Source organism: Cryptotermes secundus, unplaced genomic scaffold (genome assembly GCF_002891405.2).
Source record: "Cryptotermes secundus unplaced genomic scaffold, Csec_1.0 scaffold1054, whole genome shotgun sequence".
NCBI classification, from domain to species: Eukaryota; Metazoa; Arthropoda; class Insecta; order Blattodea; family Kalotermitidae; genus Cryptotermes; species Cryptotermes secundus.
The window spans coordinates 565,494-589,617 of record NW_019719379.1 but is presented as its reverse complement, the minus strand read 5'-3'; the positions used below and the strand labels follow the sequence as shown (position 1 = coordinate 589,617).

Below are 24,124 nucleotides of genomic sequence, written 5' to 3'. Positions count from 1 at the left end.
AGCCCTTCTGTTAGAGCTGCAAAAGTTTATTGCCCCTTCTATTTGAATGAGCACACAGCTGCATCGTGGCTAAGATACAGAGACGATCTGTTTTCTGTGCGTTCGTAGTGAAATCGAATACTGTAGTATAATTTCAGCCTATATATACATCAAGCAGGTAACAACAAAAAGGTATGTACATCGAATTTTACAATATATTTTTTACATACCTATCTGCAGAATCTGCAATAAAATTACTGGATCGTGGATAAGTTTTGGCATAACTCATACGTATATTTTTATTTGCTGTTGTTCATTTAGGTATCAATTTAATTCCTCTATTAGGGTTTTACTCAAGTCTGTCTGGTAATTACTACATTTAAAAATAAATAGTTAGGACTGTGCATGTGCTTCCACTAGTGGTGTGTGTGCGCGCTTCCACCAGCGGAGTTTAAATGCCTGACTGGCACAAACGGGGCACTTTGGCCATGACGACCTTACTCATGACTGGCATAAACGGGGCACTTCGGCACTTAAAGGTTAATTTCCATATATGTAACATACTGTTATCTATAAGATTGTCACAGTTAAGCTAGGCTCTCATGAGTTTTATGCAAGATGAGTTCCACAAATTCTCACAGGTGTGAACAAAATGCAGAGAATGGCTTCAACTTTGACTTTTTAGAGTGATACCACAAAGATGGCAGTGAATTTCTCAGTCACATCATAATGAGTGATGAGACCTGGGTCATTTATGAATGTTGGAACCAAAGAGCAGACAAAGCAGTAGATGTGCACACGTTCACCAAACAAGCTGATAAAGTTTAAACAAACATTGTCTGCAAGAAAGTTGATGGTGGCTGTATTCTGGGACAGATGGAATTCATGCAACAAGGGGCCACAATAATGTCAGAAGTGTATTCCAAAATGCTAGAAAGACTACGTAGGGCTGGCCATTGGGAACAAAAGGCATGGAATGCTGACATCCAGTGTAGTGCTCCTCCATGACATTGCACGTCCACATAGTCATGCAGCTGCTTGTACTTGAGCATTGCTGGAGCATTTCTACTGGGAGTTGTTTGACCACCCTCTTTACAGCCCTGATCTTATTCCAAGTGACTACCACCTTTTTACCTGCCTGAAGAACTGGTTGTGATCACAGTACTTCAGCAGTAATGAGGAGTTGATGGAAGGTGTCAAAATGTGGCTGAACTCACAGGTGTGCTCTTCTTTGACACAGACATACAAAAGCTTATTCCCCAATACAACATTTACCTCGGTTCTAGTGGTGACAACATATAGAAGTAGCTGAAGTATCTATGTATTTTTTGTATACAATATTTTTCTCCATCATTGCTTATTTTGTTAACAGCTCACTTGATGTTACTTTCTGAATAGCCCTCGTATATGTTCATAGATCTCTCTCACTTCCACTGTATAATCTCCAAACATTTCTTTCACATGTCTTTGATACCATCCTTGCCATTAAGACTGATCTTGTTCTGTTTGAAAGAATTATTTTCCTAAAGCCCAAAGAGGCTGAATCCAAGAGTATTAAAAGCTGTATTTTCCTTCTGTAAATACCTGTTTCTCTTTTTTGGTATGAAAATGTTTAGATATTTGACTGCTGCTGAAATCATGTAACAGTACTCACATAGCATCTATGAAATTGTTTTTATATTAGTTTGTGTTCATATAAATGGTTCTTTAATTCATTATTTATATCTTCCAAAGTGATGGTCATTTGCAGTAATAATATTTCACCATCAGGCCTGAATTATTTGCTACAGTGTCCTGTCATCTCACCCTAATGTTGTATTTAAGCATCCTGTTGCATTAATATATCTTTTGTACACATATATTTCCATCTTAAATGCAACTGATTATCTGATCACTCTTTTTCCTCACTACATGTTTCAGCCACATGTGACTATTGTCAGGTGTTGTCTGTCTTGCTAAAATTGTTGCGCTGTTTTTCAAAATCTACATACACAAACCACTTAACCACATAACTAGCCTAGCAGCATGAAGAAACCTACAGCCAATGATTCATACATAACAAAAGTGATTGTAACACTGCATCGGCATCCTTACAAACTACACACATAAGACATATAATACCCACACCGCAAAGGGAATGCAGTGCAAATAAATCCAAAACAAGAAACACTCAAGCAGATATCTTTTAAATGAATGGACAGCAATCACAATGGAAAACAATAAGCTGTTAATTAATTTTAATTCAAAGTTAATTTATTTCAATTAGGAGATATCACATTCAGATGCGATATGTAATTTTGACATACATTGCAACAGTTTTAGCAAGTTAGACAACACCTGATGATGGCTGTATGCTGCCAAAACATGTAGTGAGGAAGAAGGGTGACCAGATAATAAGTTGCATTTAAGATGGAAATATATATGTACATAATACACCCTATGTTTGTGTTTGTTTACTGACAAGGCATTTCCAAAGTTTCTGATGTTGCTCTCTTTTCCACACAGGATGTAATATTTTCCAGTTTCCTCAGACAGCCTAAATTGTTGTGTTCAGACTCATGTTTGGGCCACATTTACATTCCTACAGAGAACCTATTAAGTTTGCCAGTAAATTTGTCTGTATGCCTGAAACAACTCAAGAACCAATTGATGGATTTGCATGAAATTTGAGAGAATTATAAGAAAAATTGCCCATCCGCTTAAATCATCAGGCAGTTCCAATGCTCACCATGTGTGAAGGCCTGTGTGTGTTTCTGCGCATATTACAAGCACAGAAAAATGTTTCAAAGAAAAGTTGAATAAAAAAACACATTTTGCATCCATTGCACCAGTTCCGTAAGTCTCACAGTTTTACAGATAATTAAACAAGAGGAATATTATGTTACATTTCTTAATTTACGAGTCTATTTTCTGGACACAGCAAGGTCCCAAGCATCTCCAAGAAAACTAATGCTTCAGTTTTTCTTTTTCAGCAAAGGATTGAATTAAAAATGAAAGCTTTTATTGTTTTTTTTTTTTATGTGTGTAAGAACAAACAACAGTGAAACCTTAATCTTGATTGTGTATTTATTAGTACAGGCCCATAGTTATGACTTCTCTCCAGTTTGAATAAGTGTCAACTAACAGTTTGTAGTTGCATATGAATGTGTTTATTTAGTACGAGGGAAAAATTTGTCATAGTGTTAATTATTCAATTTATCTTAACTAAGGCACAATTTGAGTTACAGAATTTTCTCACATAAGCTGTATTTTGTTTTCTTGTTTGTAATTTGAAGACTGTGTCATGTATAATTTCTCCTGCTGAATATGCCTGTTAAGTGTACATGATATTTTCACTGTCTTGTTTACTTCTGTAAACAGTGACTGCATGGAACCGGTGTGGTATAGATTCCTAAGTAGAAGGAAGCAGGATGTTGGTTGTTCAGGCATATAAACTGTCTAGGTAATACATAAAGTGAATGTGGTTAGAGGGTTGTGAATGATGAAGCAGGAGGAAGAGTTTGACAACTGATACTGTCATTGCATTTTGAATGGAAAACTTAGAAGAATTACAAACTCTTCAGTAAATCTAGTCATTCTCCAGTCAGAGTTTGAACCAAGTACCCTCATTGTAGGACCAATGTGTTATGTCCTGCCTGTCCACACACTTGTAAATTAATGTGGTAATAGGGGAAGAGTGTCTAAATTGCAAAGAGGAAAGAGAAAACATGGGAATCACTGGAGTTTTTGGACATGATCCAAACAAAAAGTGGGTGAGAACCCTGTTTCAAAAATCCATTATAAAATGAAACCAGTGTTACTAATAATATCCCGCCTCTGTGGTCTAGTGGTCAGAGTTCATGGATGTAGATCCAGAGGTCTGGGTTCGATCCCCGGCNTAGTGGTCAGAGTTCATGGATGTAGATCCAGAGGTCTGGGTTCGATTCCCAGTGCTACCAGTTTTCTGAGAAGCAGTGGGTCTGGAACGGGGTCCACTCAGCCTTGTGAGGAGCTACTTGAATGGAAAAATAGCGGCTCCTGTCTAGAAAACTGAGATTAACGGCTGTGGAAATCCATTGTGCTGACCATGCAGCACCCTCTGTCTGCAAAAGTTGGAATTAACTTCACCGACAAGTGGTGGTTGCTTGGTCGGTACAGTTCACTTGCAGACTAAAAGCCACAGAGTTACTAATAATGGTTAAATTGATAACTAAAAGTGAGAGAGAGATGTTTTTTCTGCTAAGGTAGAATTCCTGTAAAGTATATATCATCTTTGGTTCCAAGAATGTATATATAGAAGTTAACCAAGTTAACAGAAAGCTTATTTGGAAAAACAAATAAGAGAAATAGTTAAATCGTTACTTGGTCATAAAAGTAATATTCAGGTAAACAGAATAATTTCAGATGCTCCGTCAGAATTTCCAAATACAGATTTCACTTGCTGAGTGAGCTGGCTGATGAGGTAATTCTTGGGACTGGTATTCAGGATGTGCTTGGCTTGAATCCTGGCCAGGATACCAACTATTATGACCCATTTTCTTTCCCTCCCCCTCCCCCATTCCAAGCAAATGCCAGGATAGTATCTTAGTTTAGGCAATGTCCACTTCTCTTGCAGTGCATTATATACCATCATCTAGTCATATGACAGTACATTCTCACAGTTTTAGCATTTAATATTACGTGTGAGGCTAAAATTATAAAAAGGCCTACTGCTTGTAAATCATATATCAATGAAACATGCATTAACTACTGTGATGGTTACTGATAATTACTTCATGATATTTTGAAATAAACTGTTTTCATCTTCATACATTATGTGGCATGTACAATAAATTCCAGGACTTAATTTTATTTTATTCATACACATGTTATAAGAGTTTTGACACCCCTGCATAATTACCCTTCAGTTCCAGACTTTCCCCCACCCCATCCTGCATTGTTATACAAACTTTGCATAGTCACCTCTCTAGAAGTTAGTCAAACCCACCACATTAAATGAGAGTCATGTTGCTGTTCCTATTCAAGCTTGTTCCTAAATACTGCTGATAGTTGATTTTGGCTCTTGGAACTCACGCATTATTAAGTTTTGTGACACAGCTCTATTGATTTGCTTGATTCACTGCCCATCTTGAATGACAATAATAATTTTAATGCCAAAATTCTTGTGCAACAGCACAAATCAGTCCTGTAATTTACTGTGCAACCCTTATGTAATTTAAATCATACATGCACCCATTTTGTAATCCAGAAAAGTAATGTGTTGGCTGTCAAGAAGAAACCAAAGTAATGATCATCATATTTCATATGTTGCACATAAGTAAGGACATATACATCAGTAGACTATTGTTTCCAAAGTGGTGTGCGTGTCATATTCAGAAATTGTGCGGTATTAGAACAAATGGTATTTTGAACATTTTCTTTACTCCTCTTGGTGCATTTGCCTAGCATGTTGTGTTCCCTTGTTATGTCTATGATATATAGTTTATTAATTAGTTGTATATGTAAGAAATTGTAAAAATTTTAATGTAGGATATGTATAGAAGTTAAACATTATAAATATGTTGAAACAAGGTAAGATTAGACATGTCCGACATATATTAGATTTTTGAGACTAGTAATGATGATAAGTTATATTTAAGCATATGTGGAAGTCACGCATGACCATGTGGATGCCAGTGACAGGTAAAGTACTGTTAATTTCTGTTTCCTTCAGTATATTCTGGGACAGCACAAATGGACTTCTAACATTGGTGAGCATTTGTTATGTGGTGTGCGTGGAAGCATTTCTTGAACTTGTCTAGTGTAATGTCTGTGTTTTGGCAGAGAACTTCTATGTTATTGTTTTTGCACTTCAGAATATATATTTTCATTATCTGTTCTGTTTGCATGTATTGTATGGTCCTAGGGACAAAATTACATCCAAAGTACAGTCATAGACAGTCTTGAAACCAAACTTCCATAATGTATCTACAATATTTTGTTGTAAAGAATCCATTAATAGTGGTACATATTATGTGACTTTTTTCTGTCAGTGACTGTACCAATAATGAAATTTATTTTTATTTTTCAGTTGACCAGATATAGTAGATAGGCTCGTGCAGGTTCTACTTACTATAATTGGAGTTCTCCAACTTATATGTGCTGTTTACTGCATGCAGTGAATTGGTTTTTGTATCGCAATTAATTTCTTCATTTGTGTAACACTGCACCCCTTCCAGTTGTCAATGACTCTTGTCATACTAACAAAATTTGTTATTGCTTTTTTATCAAATTAAATTCTCCAGTAAGAAAAATTTTTGGTACTATTCAGGAGTATAAATGTTTAAACTCTGACTGCCCATATTTATATTTGTAACAGTAGTTTATATTAGGTTTCATAGTTTTTACATTACCATCACACTTCTTGCAGTCAATATATTATTTCATGTACTGTGTGTTTTCCCGCCCATCCCTCTTCTATTTTGATCTGACTCTGAATGCCACAGAATGAATTCCTTTTGATGATGTGGCATGTAAAATGTTTTTATTTTTAACTTCATTCCAAAGTAATTGATCCTAGCTGTATGATCTACAATTCTCGATTAGGACTGATATATTTGTTTTGTTATTATAGCGACTTGCAACTGGGAAGTGGTGGCTCAAGGTAAAGTATGGGTGCTTTATCACTAACACAAATGGAGTCTTTTTATATGTTTAACAACCACAGTTTAGACAACATTCCTAGATATCCGTTATGGCATGAGAACAAACTTACCCGCAGTACTTGTTTTCTGCCTTTTTCTTGCATGGCTTTGTATGTGTTAACAAAAGCCATTTGTTCCACATGTCACTTGACTGTTCACTATGCATAGGCCTTTGTAAATTGCTCTTCACTATATAATATGTGTTGTTTATGTTGGTTTGCCGATTTCTGCATTTCATTTCTTAATGCATATTAATGTCTGTATAAAATATGTCTGAGTTAAAAATGTCATTTTGCTCATCTAAAATATAGAATTTCATACGGATGCACATTTTTCAGATGGATTTTCAAAGTTAGTAATGAAAATTATTCAATTGTAAGCATGGAAGAATGGTTAGAACTGCATGGTTGCCATGTTCAGTCATTCAGATATGTAACATTGCATTCAGTGAACATTCAGAAAATGTATTATATATACAGTTTTTAGTTTTGTGTGCTTCCAGTTGGTAAGTTCATCAGCATGACAAACCTCTCATTAGTACAAGGTGATTTATGTATATATCTAAGTAAACTTGTGTTGAAGTTGAGAATTAACGTGTTAGTGAGATGGCTGCAGCACTGTGACTCATGCGGTCTGTAAGACAAAGTCTGCAGGAAACTGTTGAACAGAGATGCAGAATCTATTAGGGTTGGTTTCTCTCTCTGACTCTTTGTTAGTGTACGTATTAGAGGCAAGGTATGAGAGTCATTATTTCTGTATAATATGTAGGCATTCTCTACGGTGCCTGCACATTTTAGGTCAGGTATAAAATATGAAGTTTTGATTAAACCAGCCATCTGTGAGGTGATTGTGTAGAAAATGTGGGAGCCTCAACATCTCTCAACCCTATGGGCCTTCACAGCCTGTTACAGGGATAACTTACCTTCCCCCCCCTTTTTTTATGAAGATTTTGATTAATTATTGTGTACTGTATCTAGGTTTTTTTTTTAATTCCTGGACATAATATAGAATGATAAAGCTGATGCTGGCGGTGCATTATTGTCCTAGGTCAAAACTGACTTACGTTATGCAGTTCAACAGGTAGTTATATGCTGTATTGCTTTCAATATAAGATGCACATTTTACACATTATTCTCCTTTGAAAAATTGAGGTGCATCTTAAATTCGAGTAATGTGCACTGCTCTAATTTTTTTTTTCTAAACACCAGATAGAAACTATATACACCTTAAATTCAAGGGCATCTTATATTTGGAGTAATACGGTACTATAAATTTAGTAAAGGTCCATAATTGGCATAGTATATTTATTGTTATCAGTATTGTTAACTATAAAAATTATGATCCATGAAATAATACAATGCCTTACTGTAGTGGTAAGTGATTATCAGGAAAGAACAGAATTCACATAATTTTTAAAAATAATTCATATTCAGCACTGCTGGAATCATGCTTAGCATGGGAAATGTATGAAACAATAAATCTTTCATGCTGCACATGGTGTTATGAGGTGCTGTGTACAGGACCAGATTTTTTCTTTGCCTGTAACAGATGGAGTCTGTGTGAGAAAATATGTTCCATTGGGGGAAATTTACATCTGCAATTGTAGGAAGTCTGTGTGATGATAAATATTTTGTTTCCTTGTTGATATTCATTTGCAAATTCTGTCTCAAAATGAGATACTAAGGAACACCACTGGATCAAGCTGATGATTGCTCTTATCCCCATGTGCTTCAATATTTATAATCCTGTGACTCTGTTACCTTTCATGTGTTTTTTCCTAGTTCCCCTGAAGGCTGAGGGGCATTGTTTTGTGCTTGACGATACCTTGCCTTTGCCTAGTTTTCACATATGTGTAGCATGCACTTTGAATGTGATCACAAAATTGTGCTCAGTTGAAACCAAGTTATTATAAAAGCAAAGTCTGGTTGAGCCTTAGAGAAACATCAGTTAAACAGTGATATGTGAGATATATGTGGATGTATAATGCTTATTCATAACCTGTTTAATATATGCTGCATTTGTGTGTGTTAGATAAAGGTACTAAGCACAGATAAAGTGATTGCAGTAAAGATATCCAGATTTATATATCACTTTGTTTTAATTCTAATATATACAGTAAAACTTTTGTTTCTTAATCTTTTGTATGTAAAGTGGTAGTTGAAGTTAGTGTAACTCCACTGTTATTTGGTTGTTTACTGCATCATCCAAATAAGTGATTGATCAGCCTATTGCAGCCGGTGTTGTTGAAATGTGATGTGGGGTGATGAAAGGTGGGAAAAAACAGAATCATGGCCCTTTTATCAAACATGAAAAGATTGTAGGAAATTATAAAAAACATTCCACCCAAGATTTTGAACAGGTACACCTCATATATAAATATGGGGCTAGACCATGGAACAGAAACTTAAGGGGAAATATGTGAAATAATGAAAGATATCACAGACAGATGGATATTTAAAGTATAAATCTGGTACATTAAATCCTTGTCCAGCATGGAGTTTAGGATCTACAAGGGCATATTACATAAATCTGTATAATATCTCATTAATACATACATGCATGGTACAAATGGTAGACTTGTTCACATGATGCTCATGGCTGAGTGGCTGTACACTTATGCCACCATGCAACATATACAGAATCTTGTTTTATTTGGCTATGTTGTAACCTTATGACTTATCTTCACTTCTATAGGTGCTTTATGTTTTGTACTGCTGTATAAGTGCACAGGAAATGCAAAACAGAGCAAAGAATGACAGAACTAATCAGAATAATAAAAACAAAAAACAAAAACAAAAAAACACAGCTTCCCTTAATTTAATGCAATAAGAATGTAAGTTACCCTGAGACAAGGGGCAAAGGGGGAATGTTGGAAAGATCAGGAGAGAATACTAGAGCATGTGTTGGATGTGCACAGTACTAGAGCATGGTGGGCAGACTGCATGTACTCCAATTTTCCACTTTCAACAAATAATTGTTCACATTGTTCTTTGTACGTATAAGCCAGTTTGTGTTTGACTGATGCATTGGACAAGGTTTTACTGTATAAGGAAATTTTTAAACGCATACTTTAGAAGGTTTTACTGTATTAGTATGTGTAATACATGTATTGTGTTGTTAATGTCAGAGTATGATAAAATAAAATATTATAAAGAAATGCATAACTGTGCACTTTTTAAGTGTCCAGGTTACAGTGTAACTTGCACTGAACCTCTGTTGCATTGTTTGTTTGCATTTGTGTTCTTGATATTTTAACGTAGAATAACTGAACATGATTCATATGGGAATGATTTGTTCCAGCCTGGAGGCTCGCCATACCATACAATCCATCAAGTTGATACAAGTCTGGAGGGCTGGAACTACCCCATGCTCAAACAGAATCGCTCAAATTCATGGTCTGATTCATTGGATGATTTCAAATTTACATCAACAATTATTGAGCATACAGAAATTAATGATACAGACAGTGAGAAAAGTGTGAAGTAAGTCCAAGAAATACACATATTGAGATATAATGGAGTGGTATGTGAACATTTTGATGGTAACATTTTTGTGAAACTTTTTCAGGTTAGGTTCTTTTTGTAATTAAACTCTTCATTTTAGGATACTTGAAGAAAAGAATTCAAATTTGTATGACACATACAAGAAAGCATATTCAGAAATTCTGCATAGATGGAATCTTTTGGATGCTCGGGCACAGGTATGGGCCTCTTACTGACTTGGTGATTTTGTATAGGACCTTGTATGAACTTCATCAGTACCAACAGTAATGGAATTTAACATTACAGGTATTGAAGTACATGTCAACACCTCCAGAAATACATAAAGGTGTGGAGTTTTATTCAGAGTGTCAGTATTGTGGCAATCAAGTCAGAGGTGCTAGCTGTTTGTCCTGCAAGAGACTTGTTTTACAGTGCTCCATTTGCAATCTGTCTGTTAGAGGTGAGACTGTGTGCCTGTGTTCATGAATTACTGTGTTTAGTTCATATTGCAAGAAGGAGGTGGCTGTCTTGTTGATTCTTTTTTATGGTTTTCTGCAATCATTTTAGAATAGTAGATTTCTTACAAATGAAAGAAAATGTAAGAACAAGAATATTAATTTAATATGGGATAGTTCAGAATTGAAGTAAATTTGAAGTGTCTGTTACTTACAGGTATTTATGAATTTGATTCATTTTTAATTTCAGACACTACTATGGACTGGTATGTCTCAATGTATTTGAGGGGTCAATATGTCTTGGGGGGGTAAGAGGTAGGTGGGCAAGTAAAATGCTGTGATTCCTGCCAGCCAGCATAACTTTGTCCAGTTGTTTTCCATCATGAATGCGGCAATGGCCACAGTTATGAGTTTTGAGTAGTAATAACAGGAAGTTCGGGGAAACTAATCTACTTTCCTTTCACTTCATATGGAGTATTTGATACAACACAGACCGCATAGAAAACACTGCATCCAACAGTTATTCTATTGTTGCTTGTTCATTCATTGCCATGGGAATGTGTTTACAGAGCCATTGCCTAGGAATAGTTGTTTCTTCTGGCTCCACTATTCGAACTTGTTATATGGAAACACATATAGATACAGGCAACAAGGTGATCTCATAAGCCTCCTTTTTTTTTCTCTTAAACATAAATATCTTAGGTTAATAAGTTCAAGTGAGTGGTTAAGTGTGGATAATTTGAAACTGTAAATGTCTGAGAAGTACTTCGGTTGGCTGGGGGATAGTTTGTAGATCTGTAAAGATTTTCCAGACAATGCAGAGAGAGAGAGAATAGGATAACATATGACATTAGTGGGTATTTTTGGCTTTAGATTTGTCAGTTTGTTGGGTTGCATGATGTAAAGCGTGCAATGAGTGGGATGGGATATGCAGATATAGCCAGTATGATATACCTGCCTCTCAGAATAAGATTAATAAACCACTATCACATTTGTATAAGAGTGCAAGAGAATGTTGGGCTGACCACAGGAGAGGATGTGCTAGGAGCCTCACTGTTGTTTCTTGCGCACAGCTGATGATTGCCAACTCAGGCCTTATACCAGTGACTTGATTGAAAACAAGAGTTTGCTGTCTTAAACTGGTTATAAAATAAAGACAGGAAGACCAGTATATTATCATAATGTTCAGGGAACACTAATTATCTTGATCTCCTGTGGGCTTATGTAGGGCTGTGCGCAGTATATAAACATGTTTATTATCTGTACCTGTAATACTTTGCAGTTTTACTTGTCTGAATAGCAAAGTAGCATTCACTTTTGTTGCAGAAGTAATTCATCTGAACAAAATTTTATACCCCACAGGGTTGTCAAACTTCTGTGTGGTATGTGGTCATGGAGGACATTCAGAACACATGATGTCATGGTTTGAGTCAGAGACACTGTGTCCAACTGGCTGTGGCTGTAGTTGTATGGTAGAGACTGCCAGCATGCTGGAATCATAACAGCACAGAGAAAGGTGAGCAGCTTGTGTTAAGCAGGCTAAAATTATAGTTGCTGTTTGCACAAAGTGCAAATAATGAATATCCATCCAACTGACAGGAATTTGTACGAAAATTTGCTGCTTTAATTCTGCCAGTAGGTGGATCTTCCAGCCATAGATTATCTGTCATCAGCTGTTTTTATTTTCATGAAGAATGCTTATATCCTCTTGAAGCCTGTGTTTTATATTTTTCTAATGTTATGATTAGATTGTGAGTACTTGAAGTGGAGCTCTTAGTATTCACACACACATAGAACATAAGAGTAAAATGGTTAGCGTCTCTGGTTTATGATAGGAGATCCTGCATTCAAATTTTGTTGGAGAAACTGAATACTGGGATTGAAGTTTTGGAATTCCCTCAGTCTCTTCAGGCCAGTGCCAGGATAGTATGAAGCCACAGCTTCTTCCTCATCCTTTGCACTTCATTAGTCACCAATTATCCCATCATCTGATACTAAATAATCTGGGTTGTTGAAAACATTGTTAAACAAAACCATGTTAATTATGTATATAAATTTCTGTGTAATATTTATTCAGGATATAGGTATTACAATGCATGAATAGTGAAATGGAACAGGAACCAAAATATAAATAAAGAAATTTGATGAAGTAGTGAAGTTGCCATCTATTTTAAGTATCCTATACATGATTAAATATGTGGCATTGCATTATTTAAAATTATGGAGAAGAAATAAAATTTAATTTTTCCTGTGTGCATCAGCTGTGAATAAGCATCATTGAGGTATATCAAGTTAACAAATACAGGGTGATTCAGAAAGATGGACACAATTTCAATTGGCTATATTTCCTGAATTATATGTTCCATTTGAATTGTGTAAATTACATTTGATTATACATACATGGAAGTTTATAGATGTTCAATGTGCCCCCTCCAGCTGCACGGATAACATCTAGACGGTAGCTGAATTCATCCCACACTCGATGACAAATATCTTGCGTCACTGAGTTCACCGCAGCTGTGATACGGTTTCTTAGGCCATTCAAATTTGTGGGAAGAAGTGGTACGTAAACTGCATTTTTCACGGATCGCCACAGGAAAAAGTCGGAGGGTGTGAGATCGGGAGACCTCGGTGGCCAGAACTGAAGTGCCAGGTCTTCATTCCCCATGCGACCTATCCATCGTTGAGGTAGAGATTCATTCAGGAAACGAACATTCAGGTGCCAATGGGGTGGAGCTCCGTCCTGCTGGAAAATCTAATCTCCTGAATCTTCATTCATTTGAGGAACAAGCCAGTTTTGCAGCATTCTAAGATACGTTACTCCAGTAACCGTGTTTTCATCAAAAAAGAAAGGTCTATAAAACTTTGTTAACGATACTGCACAGAACACATTAACTTTCGGGCTGTCCCTCACATGTTCGAGTGTTACACGGGGATTTTGTAGCCCCCATATGCGAACTTTGTACCCGTTGACTTTCCCACTTAGGTGAAACGTAGCTTCATCGCTAAAAATTACACGAGGCAGAAACAATTCATCTTCCATGTTTCTGAGCATACGGTCACAAAATTCTACACGCTTTACCTTATCGTTTGCGCGAAGAGCCTGTACCAGTTGTAGGGGGTATGGTTTGTACACTAACCGACGCCTGAATACATGCCAGACAGTTGTTTGCGATAGTCAAGTTCTCTACTAGCACTACGGGTTGACTTCATTGGGCTACGCTCAGAGCTCACTCGAATGCGCCCCACATTCTCCTCCGATGCACGCGATCGGCCCGGGCTTTTACCCTTACACAGAGAGCCAGTTTCATCAAATTGTTTATTCCAACGATAAATGCTCTTCCTCGTTGGGGGCTGGATGTTAAACTTAGGACGAAATGCACGCTGCACCGCAGTCGCAGACTCACTTTTACTGAACTCACGAATGCAAAAAATCTTGTGTTGCATATTAGCCATCTCGCTTACAACTAACGCGGTGCTGAAGTGCTCTAGCGGTAGTATTAGAAACTTTACAATATCCTCTTTCAAATGTACTTTACAGAATTCAGATGCAACATATAATTCAGGAAATATAGCCAATTGAATTTGTGTCCATCTTTCTGAATCACTCTGTATATGAAGTCAGATTTGGAATATCCAGTTCAGGTGACATAAGGCTCTGTGCTTTTTGATTAATGTATGATGTCTCCATTGCAGCAGTTAAGTTGGTACTGATGCCTTTAAATATTTGCCTTATAACTAAAAATGACATACAGTCTGTACCACACCAAATGAAAGTTTTGAGTCTTGTACTTTTTTAAGTTTATTGTTGCTGTAACGAGACACATTAATCACGCCACATTTTCAAAAATGCTGATTTAAATAGAACTGAGAGCAGTTAATGAAGTTTCTTACTGCAGAAGTAATATCAACCATGGATATTCATTGGTATCTGAGGAAAGTGTCTGACAACTTTATGATGTGAATTCTTTGCTGGATTTGATGTTCTCTTAGCAGTGACTATGAAGACTACCTTGCAGCTTGTTGGTTGCTTGACTTACTCTTTGGCCCTGCAGAAGGGGGCAGTATGTTCCTCCAAAACACTGGTAAAATTCTACCAGATTACACAGCCTCACATTCCAGAAGATAAAACTTTTCAGTATGAGCACTGTTAGTTACTGGAAAATTCATGCAGTAAAAGGAAAACTGACATTGTAAACAAGCTTTGAAGTTGCACAAATATTATGTTTTTAGACATTATCTATCATCTTGTCTTTTATCTAAAACCCATCCTGTTCATTTTTCAAAACACATTGTTTCGAAGACTGGATTCTGTCTCTGTCTTCTGGTAAAACCTACTCGGTTAGGCCCAATCAATAGAGCTAGTCCCTGTCTCCGGAGTCTCTGTCTCTGAACTTTTTCACAATTTTGAAGCTGGCATGGTTCTTTTGGAAAAGCATGGTCTGAATTTTGTAAGAAGTTCGAAAGTCAATGTTAACCATATAACGGATTATGCCTTTTACACAAATCTACAGAGAAAAGAAAAGACTGTCTAGCTCTTAAATGACCTTAGACAGCTACTTCTGAAAAGGTCAAACAACATCAGAATCCACTGAAAGTCCATCTTTAGCATCAACATCAACTCAGTGCCCTACTCCTCTTGCTGTTTCAAGAAGTCCATCCAAATCTCCAGCAAGAAAGCATTTAGTCCATGATTATTTGACTTATGATGTAGAAAATGTGCCTTCTGCTTCAAACTTCTTTCAATAAAGTTTTGTTTCTTCATTTTACATCTCCTAGCCCTAGTAAGAAGTAAGTCATTGCTTCAGCTTGTGGACATCTTCTAGTTATGACATCAGTCTGGAACCTAAGGTGATGTAACTCTGGAGTATGCCTTTACATTGAAACATTACTGAAACAAAAACATTTCTTCCAAAACACAAAAGTGGAGGGTCTCTGTAGTGGCAGTGGTGGGCCACAATAGCATACTTGAGTGTGCCATAGCTCAGGTGATTATTCACCAGCTTCCCACTTTGGTGCCGCAGGTTCCTTCTCACGTCAAGTCATGTGAGGTTTATGGTGGATAAAATGACACTGGTGGAGGGTCTTTGAAGCACTGCAGTTTCCCTTGCCAGTTCTAATTCCAACAACTGCTGTACTTTCATTAATCATCCTGTCATCAACACTGTGTAATCTTAACAGTGAAAGTCAGTGTCATTAAATGTTGTATGTAAAAAATCATGCATATATGAGAGGTCATTTGATGTACCTTGCTTCAGGTTACCATGTGTTTGGGTTGGGAATCATTGTTCTATTTCCTATATACCTGCAGAAGCATTTGTTTGGTATAATGCACAGATGACATGTGGATGTTCTAAAAAGAAAATGGAAGGACTGAAACAATACTGATGAACAGGAAAGTCAATTGTAGGTACCAAAGTTAGTGAATCAGCTTGGTTCAGAAGTTTCACTTTGACTTTTGGTTACGTTGCTCATGTAAGATGGCTTCTCACATTTACAGAAAAAAGGGAATTGGTTTCATGTACATAACACAAGAGTTATTAAGTGGTGTACCATGTACACAGGGGGCATGCGGTAGCATAGTTGGTTGAGGCACTATGCTACAAGCTGGAAGGTCGCGGGTTCAAGTCCCAATGAGGTCATTAGATTTTTTTCAATTTACGTAATCCTTCCGGCCCTATGGCCCTGGGGTCGACTCAGCCTCTAACAGAAATGAGTACCAGGAATTAATAAAATAATTTTCCTGGGGAGTAAAGCGCGGCCGGCCTGTAAGACTGACAACCTTACCACCATCTCATTGAGCCAATTGTCTAGATAATGTGGGACCCTCAAAGTCTCACGATCCTATGGGCCTTCACAGCCTGTTACAGGGATAGCTTAATTTTTTTTTACCATGTACACATTTTCATTTTGGATAATTTAAATTTTGAAGAAGAAGAAAGTCTGCTAAATTTTATTGTAACAGTATTTTGCTATGTTTTGGTGGATGGATAAGATTGAATCACTGTTAGGCTGAAAGATGAACAACAAATTGATAGATGTAACATTCTTTATTCCCAGGCTGTTTAAATTCCTATCTTGGAAGCTGAAGATCATAAAGGCTCTGAAGGAGTGGGTCTTGGTTGGCCATCTACTTGAAGAGGTCATTGTATATGGCTGAGTGAAGCTGTTGAAAATAGTGATGAAACCTTAACTAGTACTTGCCATTGAACAATTTAAGGCTGCATATATGTAGTAGTGGTTGGAAGATATATAAATTCTTTTTGAAAACTATGTTCAAGTGCTATTTGTACATATGGTACATAGAAAAATAGGGATTTTTTTATAGCTTCATATTCTTTGATCTCTGGTGCTCACATATTAGTTTCCAACCAATCAGTTTTTAATAGTAATGTGAGAAACAGTATACTGTACAAGCTAACACATGCAGGTATTGTATTCTGCAGGATTAATTTACAGCTATAATTAGTTTTGAATTGTTCACCTACTGTGTTATAGGCTATTAGCTGAATATTTTTATTACTAAATTGTATACAGTTTTGAACACTGTAACATGAAGAAAACAGTTCTTCAGATGTACATGTAGTGTATTTAATAATTATGGCATTTAAAATACTTTGTTCAGATCATGAAAGGTTGTTATATATGTAAATATGTATTTAGTAAATTTCAAATTTAAAGCAATATTGTAACGACTTGATTATTCAAAGAATTCTTTATCCAGTTCTTTTTCTTTCATTGTTAATTTTGGTGCTAATGCCATTACTTTTTGAACAAAAAATTGACATTTTAGCTAAAAATAATAGCAGTGCTGAAATTGCTGTCCTAGTGAAATACATTTCATGTATAGTTTATTGCAGTTCTGCCTGTCTTAACATGTCTTTGGTACATGAACAATTATTTAAGCTTAAGGTTTCAAATTATATGTTTATTATTAGTTATTATTATATAAGCAAATTCCTGTTGGTTGATTATTTAGCTGAAAGCCTGATTTAGGATAACTAGCCTGTTTTTTTCAGAACAGAATAACAATTCACTGTAGTAGCAACTGACATAGAGATGCTTGCAGGACATATTTATGAAGGGATATATTTTGGGATTTTTTCCTCCCTTATGTAAACAGTGGTATGCCAAAGGTAAGAATTTTGATATACATATATTTTTTTCAAAAACAGTATTACATATATCCACTTGTTTTGCCTTTTGTGTTTAAATGTACAATATGTGGTATTTGTTATGTTTAAATGTGCACTGTGTTTGACATGTTCCAGACTTTTGGGGGGATGTCTGAAGTTATGTATTTTGTCTAAAAAAGGAGGAGCCATTGATATAAAACATTACAGTTCAGTTCTAATAATTATATTTAAGGAGAGAATGCATGAGAAGGAAATATGTAAGAGGGGTGTAATATTGTTTCAGTTCACTATATGACAGTCATTCTTTTGAACCTTTCTTTGACCATCATTTTAGTGCTTGCATTCCTTTACCATTATCAAATCCAGTATTGTTGGAGGCCAAGCAATTTGCTCTTCTCACAACCATGAAGATAGGAAATACTATTCAGAAATTCACAGTAAATTGATATAATGTTCTCTAAGGTTATAAATTGTGGCACACTGAGGAACAATTGGGTCACCAAATTATTGATCAATATAGTGTCAGTTCAGATACTTGTTATAGACTGCTGTCATTATATCAAACAGATTAAACCCATACTACTATTTTGGCAGTTGTATGTCCTCTACCCTAGATGTAATAGCTATTTCAATATGACATACTAGTAACTCACCAAAAGAAATGATCAAACATCACCACATCTCTTTCTAGATCATGGATTTCTTCAAAGCTCAAACTCACAAATGCCTTCTCATATGACCATTAATATGAAAAATAGGATCTTCAAGAAATGCAATCAGCCACTTCCATCATTTTGTTGCTCTGTGACATTAGAGAAATGTATAGTACACAATAATCTTGAAGTTTGATACTTTGTTGCAGCTTGTTGTTCTTGAACATTATCATGAATGGTTTGTCTTCTAATTTCAGAGTGTTTTATCATTTAAAACCATTCTTGAATGCATTCAGCTTCTGATCTTCTAGCTGCTTCTTCAGTGGCAGTCTTCTGCTTTTCTGTAGACACAGTCTACTTCATTATTGTATTATGTTAGAACGTGGGCCATATAAATGCCTGAATTTATGTAGAATCCAAGTTATGGATTTAAAGTGTGGTCATACCTCACTTCTCCACAGGTGTTCTAGCTGAAGCACACCTAGGCCACCAGCAGATACTCAGGTTATGGTTGTAAAGAGCTTCAACTTGGCATTTCTTTTGAATCTTCATGGAATATTCACATATACATGGGAGCTTATAGAATTTTATTTCATTTTTCTCAGACACTGTATACAGGAAAACGTTGTTAATTCACACTGCTTTGGATTGGAATACATAACTAACTTCATGGAGCTGAGCCCTTTTTGAGAAACTAACAATTGTGCAGCTACTCAGGAACTTCCCAGCATTTTATAGAACCTGAATATTCATTAGTGTGTTCACAAGGGCCCTCTACTGGTCCCTATCTTGAGCCAGATCAATCCAGTCCATACCACCTCACCTTATCTGTCTTTAAAATTCATTTTAACAGTATCCTTCTACCTATGTCTGGGTCTTCCTCGTGGTCTATTTCCTTCTGGCTTTCACCTACAGTCGAACCTTCCTAATTGCATATTCTAAAACAAAATTTAAAAGCAGTGGCGATGAAGTGTTTCCTTGTTTTAGACCATTCTGTGTAGGAATATTATCAGACAACTGTTTACCTATATGGACTTTCCATACATCTTGTTTGAACACATTTTAATCAGCATAACTAGTTTTTTAGGCATCCCAGACTCAATGAGAATACTGTACAATACTTCCCTTCTAACTGAATCATAGGCTTTTTTTAACTCTATGAATAGCTGAGATACTGTCTCATCATACTCAGTTTTTTCCTCTAGTACACACTGTCAAAAAAACTGTTAAATTGAAACCCACACTGATGATCCCAAATAATTTCATCTATATATGGACTTAACCTTGAGAGAAAGATATTGGATTCAATTTTATATGAAGTTGATAGCAATGATATCCCATGATAATTATACAGTCAGTTTTATAACCCTTCTTGTGAATTGATACAATAATAGACTCCTTCCACTGATCGGGCAATTTTTCCTTATTCTAAAGATAATTAATTTGCTTATGGATCTCAGACCATAATGTTTCACCTTCTGCTGGAATTTGATCACTACCTGGCAGTTTATACCTTTTCAACTTTGCAGTAGCAATCTCAACCTCAAAATGGTTACGATCAGGTAGTAACGGCTCAGGTGTATGTATTTCTATCTGCCTAACATCACTGACCCTATGTGCATTCAGTAACTGAAAGTAGTAGTTCTTCCACCTATTCAAAATGTTGTGGGAATGTGCAAGCAGATCACCATTCTCGTCCTTCACTACGTTCTAGATTTTTAACCTGTTTTAAAGTCATTTATTTCTCTGTACAGATCTCTGATATTCTTGTTCATACTGTTCATTGCAAGCTCATCAATTTTGTCTTTCAGATTATCCCCATTTATTTCACTTGGATCCTGTAGCCACTGCAGTTTGTCTTTTTTCCTTTGATCTAATAATTTTGAGCATCCTTTGTCTAACCATGTCTTATGCTAAGTTTTCCAATGGTGCAAATCTATTTGAGATTTCAACACAGTACTGCTCTTCACCCAGAACCTTGTTTAATTTATTGAGATTGAATCCCTCTATTACATAAACTGAATTAAATTCAAATTGTGTGATTTTCATTATGGACATGCCTACTGAGCATGAAAGTAGATACACAAGTTATGTGTGTATTGTACTTGACTGGTAATATACACCACTTTTGAAGTAGTTGCAGCTGTATTTTTTATTACAAAAAGATGACTTGAATTTTTGTAAATTAATGTCACAATCTTGGCTTGAACATTGATGCACAAGTGTCATAAGTTAATAACACTGATCATGTTATTCCAATATTTATGAAAATATGAGGCATTTTTCCTCTGCTTGTATCTTAGAAACAAACCTACATTATATCCATAGGTTTTACATCCCTGTCATCCACATCTGTACATTTTCTGGAATTCAGTACTAATCAGGATGTAAGGGTTTAATTCCATGATGGATTTAAAGAAACTTACTTTTTAACATTTTCATCTGTTGATTGGCCAGATTTTTCTTTTGTTAATGAATTGATGACACAGAATTTCACTTGGGCAGTGCACTTGCTCTTGTAGCTCTCTGCATTCAGTTTCAGCCTCACATTGACAGAATTACGTATGGCAAAGACCTGTTTGTTAAAACAGTTACAGATAACTGTATTTCAGATGGATTTGCAGGCTGCTTCACAACTTCTCATTGCATCAACAGTATTCTGTTTCCTGATCTCAGTCATGGGGCGTGCCCTTCCTTTTTCATGCAAATAATAATGGTCTAAATGCTTCCAGTATGCGTTTTTCATGCAACAAATCATATGCTGATTAAGAGGCTGCTTGTGACTTGTATATGGATATAACAAGCTGAATTATCCTTCAGTAGAAGGCCTTTATAATAATGTGCTGCGCACAGAATATTTGTAGTTTATTGTCCTACTAGAAAACTCTCATTTCATACTCACTGACTGAAAACCTCAAATCTCACACACGTGATTTCAGTTCTTCTCAAGTAGCAGTCACTGACAGAATATCTGCACAGTGACTGCTGCATTTTCTTTATATTACTTGTGTAACGTGATATTCATATTTGCTCACATTGAGTGACCGTAAATTTTCTCTTCATTCCACATTGCAACAGGGTGACATGGATGTCCTATGGTGCAAATTGTTCCAGTATTTATAATTACTAAAATCTGAGTAAGAAACATTCACATTTCATAGGTGAAGCATAATTTTAAAGTTTTTTTTTTTTTCATTGCTTGTGGGGTGGGACTAAGTCCCTTGTACTTCAGCCACTTCTGGCCTATTGTACCAGCCCCAGATGATAGGTGAGGGTGATTTTGGAGCAATTGGTGGAATGAAGATTGGCAGGGGAAACCGAAGTACTCGGAGAAAACCTGCCCCAGCGCCACTTTGTCCACCATAAATCCTACTTGATCGAACCTGGGCCTCCACAGTGGGAAGCCAGCAGCTAATCGCTTGAGCAAGGGGCGGTCTTAATTTTAAAGGTTAGTTTAGTTTCTTACTCAGTCATTTTATGATGCTGTAGCTACTGGCAGGGTTATTATACACATATAGTGCCAAATTGGATGTTGTAGGATTATATTTGTGAATGTTGAATTATGAGGCATGTGGAAGTGATGGCCTGCTTCAAGGTGCTACTACAGTATTTACCTGGAGGTACTGAGGAATACCACAAAACAAACTTTCTCTTTGTAAAGCATTTAAAATTATTGGTACCAAGAAGTAACTGAATTATTCAGTATAGCAGCATTTGGTGAGGTCTCTGTCAGAGGTTAGGAATTTAGTTTTGATAGTGTGGTACTAAAGTCCCACAAATCACCTGAACAATATTTTTGCTTCAAAAATGTTTACAGTGTAGAAAGATTTGAATTACTTCCACAGGAATGTATTTTTAGTAGCAGATTCATATTAAGACAGCTTACATGCATCAAGATGTTACAAGTCATGAGTGAGTAGCTAAGATTGTGGTTGTCTGGGTTGTGACACCATGCAGCTTTGTGAGCGGATAGTGATGTTTTGAAAGAATGTCCTGTGTCCACCTTCAGAGTTGAAGTATGCAGGTTCAGGAATAGGCTTTGTTACATAGGCAAGTCACAGGAAGGGTGGTTATGAAACCCAAGGTGGGGGATAAGCCAATAAGAAAAAATAGAGGCAGTATGTTCCTCTGAAATGTTGGTATCTGCCCACAAAACTATATGGTATAACAACTGAATGGACCACAGTCTTAACAGTCATTGGTGTGAAAACCTCACAACTTACGCGAGTAATGCTAGGATAATCTTATAATTTAGTGGCACCGCACTTTACACATCTTTTTAATTTCCTGGGGAGCAATAAAATGTTGATTTTGATTCTGGGGTGCAGTCATAATTGAATGAGAGGGAATTTTTGAAATAAATTATGGGCTACAAGGAAGTGAACTTGTAAAGTAATCCAGTTCATTACATTAGCAAGATATTTTCATCTTTAAGCAGTTGTTATGCAGCATCCATTTTTGCTATTTATGGTCATATTCATACTTCATGTGAGTTGTTGCATCAAATTATGTTTGACACTGGATGTTGATTTTATAACATTCTGTGTAAGCAAGTTTGTAGTTAGTGTACAAGTATAATAATCAGTTAGGAAGGTTTCATTAGTGTCATTGTAAAAGATATTTTTGAAATATGAATAGTCATTAACCTAAGAGCAATGAGAGTTGAAACCAAGCCAAAAGCATACACTTGACATTGAAACACTTATTTATGATGTTTGAAGGCTGCAAAGTAGGGTGTTACCATATCAGTGAGGCTTTCAAGTAGGTAGGATTATATCTCTGTTCTGGGTACCATGCTGTACATCTATGTGGCCATCAATTCACTGTTAAAGACACTAATTTCATGATTGTCCTGTAACTTAATGTTTGTCATCTAAAGGGGGCATTCCACAGGTACATTTTCAGTGAACCAGTTATGGAGAATACAGTCCACTCTGCCACTATGATCTCATGCAAAGTTCGTCTCAGATTTTATATACCTTGATTGGTTCTTTGTCTTTTAGTCTTAATTTGGGTTATACGAGGGTCGTACTGAAAGTCATGAGCAACAGTTTTTTTGTAAAATAACATGCTTTATTATTGACAAACCAAATATACCACCTCAATCTACAGACCTTTCTTTATTTTTCCACATAATCGCCACTTCTTTGTACACATTTCTCCCAGCGTTCTGGGAGTTTGAAAATTCCCCTTCTGTAAAATTCCGTTCCAGCCATCTGAAGACACTGACGCACTGCTTTCTGAATTGCCTCCCTTGTCTCAAAACATTGTCCACGCAGCTGATCCTTCACAAATCTGAGAAGATGGTAGTCGGAGGGTGCCAGATCAGGGCTATAGGAAGGGTGTGGAAGAACTTCCCACCCCATCTTTGCAATTGCTTCCAATGTGAGGCGAGCGGCGTGGGGGCAAGCGTTGTCATGAAGGATGATTATGTTTCGTCCTGGAAGTTTATCACGCAATTCACAATGGAACTTGTGCAGCATCTGGACATAACGAGCAGCACTGATGGTTTGCCCAGGTTCCAGGAATTCAGCCAGAATAAACCCCTCTGCATCCCAGAAGACTGTGCCCATCACCTTCACAGCTGATGGCACTCTCTTTGCCTTCTCTTTTGATGGAGAATGCAAATGGTGCCATTCCATACTCTGCCGTTTCGTTTCAGGCTCCAAATGGTGAAACCAGCTTTTGTCACCTGTCACAATACAGAGCAAAAAATCATCACATCCGTGTCAATATCTCTGCAGCAGTTCTGAGGTG

General features: G+C 36.5%; 1 protein-coding gene across 1 annotated transcript in view; it reads left to right on the top strand.

Annotated features, from left to right (window-relative positions):
- LOC111866032 (GATOR complex protein WDR59) overlaps positions 1–18,962 on the top strand; it is a 50,949-nt gene extending 31,987 nt beyond the window's left edge. The window contains exons 17-23 of the mRNA XM_023854542.2: positions 4,390–4,537; positions 6,572–6,601; positions 9,942–10,123; positions 10,245–10,341; positions 10,430–10,583; positions 11,941–12,094; positions 16,639–18,962. Of these exons, the coding sequence (XP_023710310.1) occupies positions 4,390–4,537; positions 6,572–6,601; positions 9,942–10,123; positions 10,245–10,341; positions 10,430–10,583; positions 11,941–12,080 (751 nt within the window). The 3' untranslated portion in view covers positions 12,081–12,094; positions 16,639–18,962. The remainder of the gene's footprint in view (positions 1–4,389; positions 4,538–6,571; positions 6,602–9,941; positions 10,124–10,244; positions 10,342–10,429; positions 10,584–11,940; positions 12,095–16,638) is intronic.
- Positions 18,963–24,124: the final 5,162 nt, after the last annotated feature.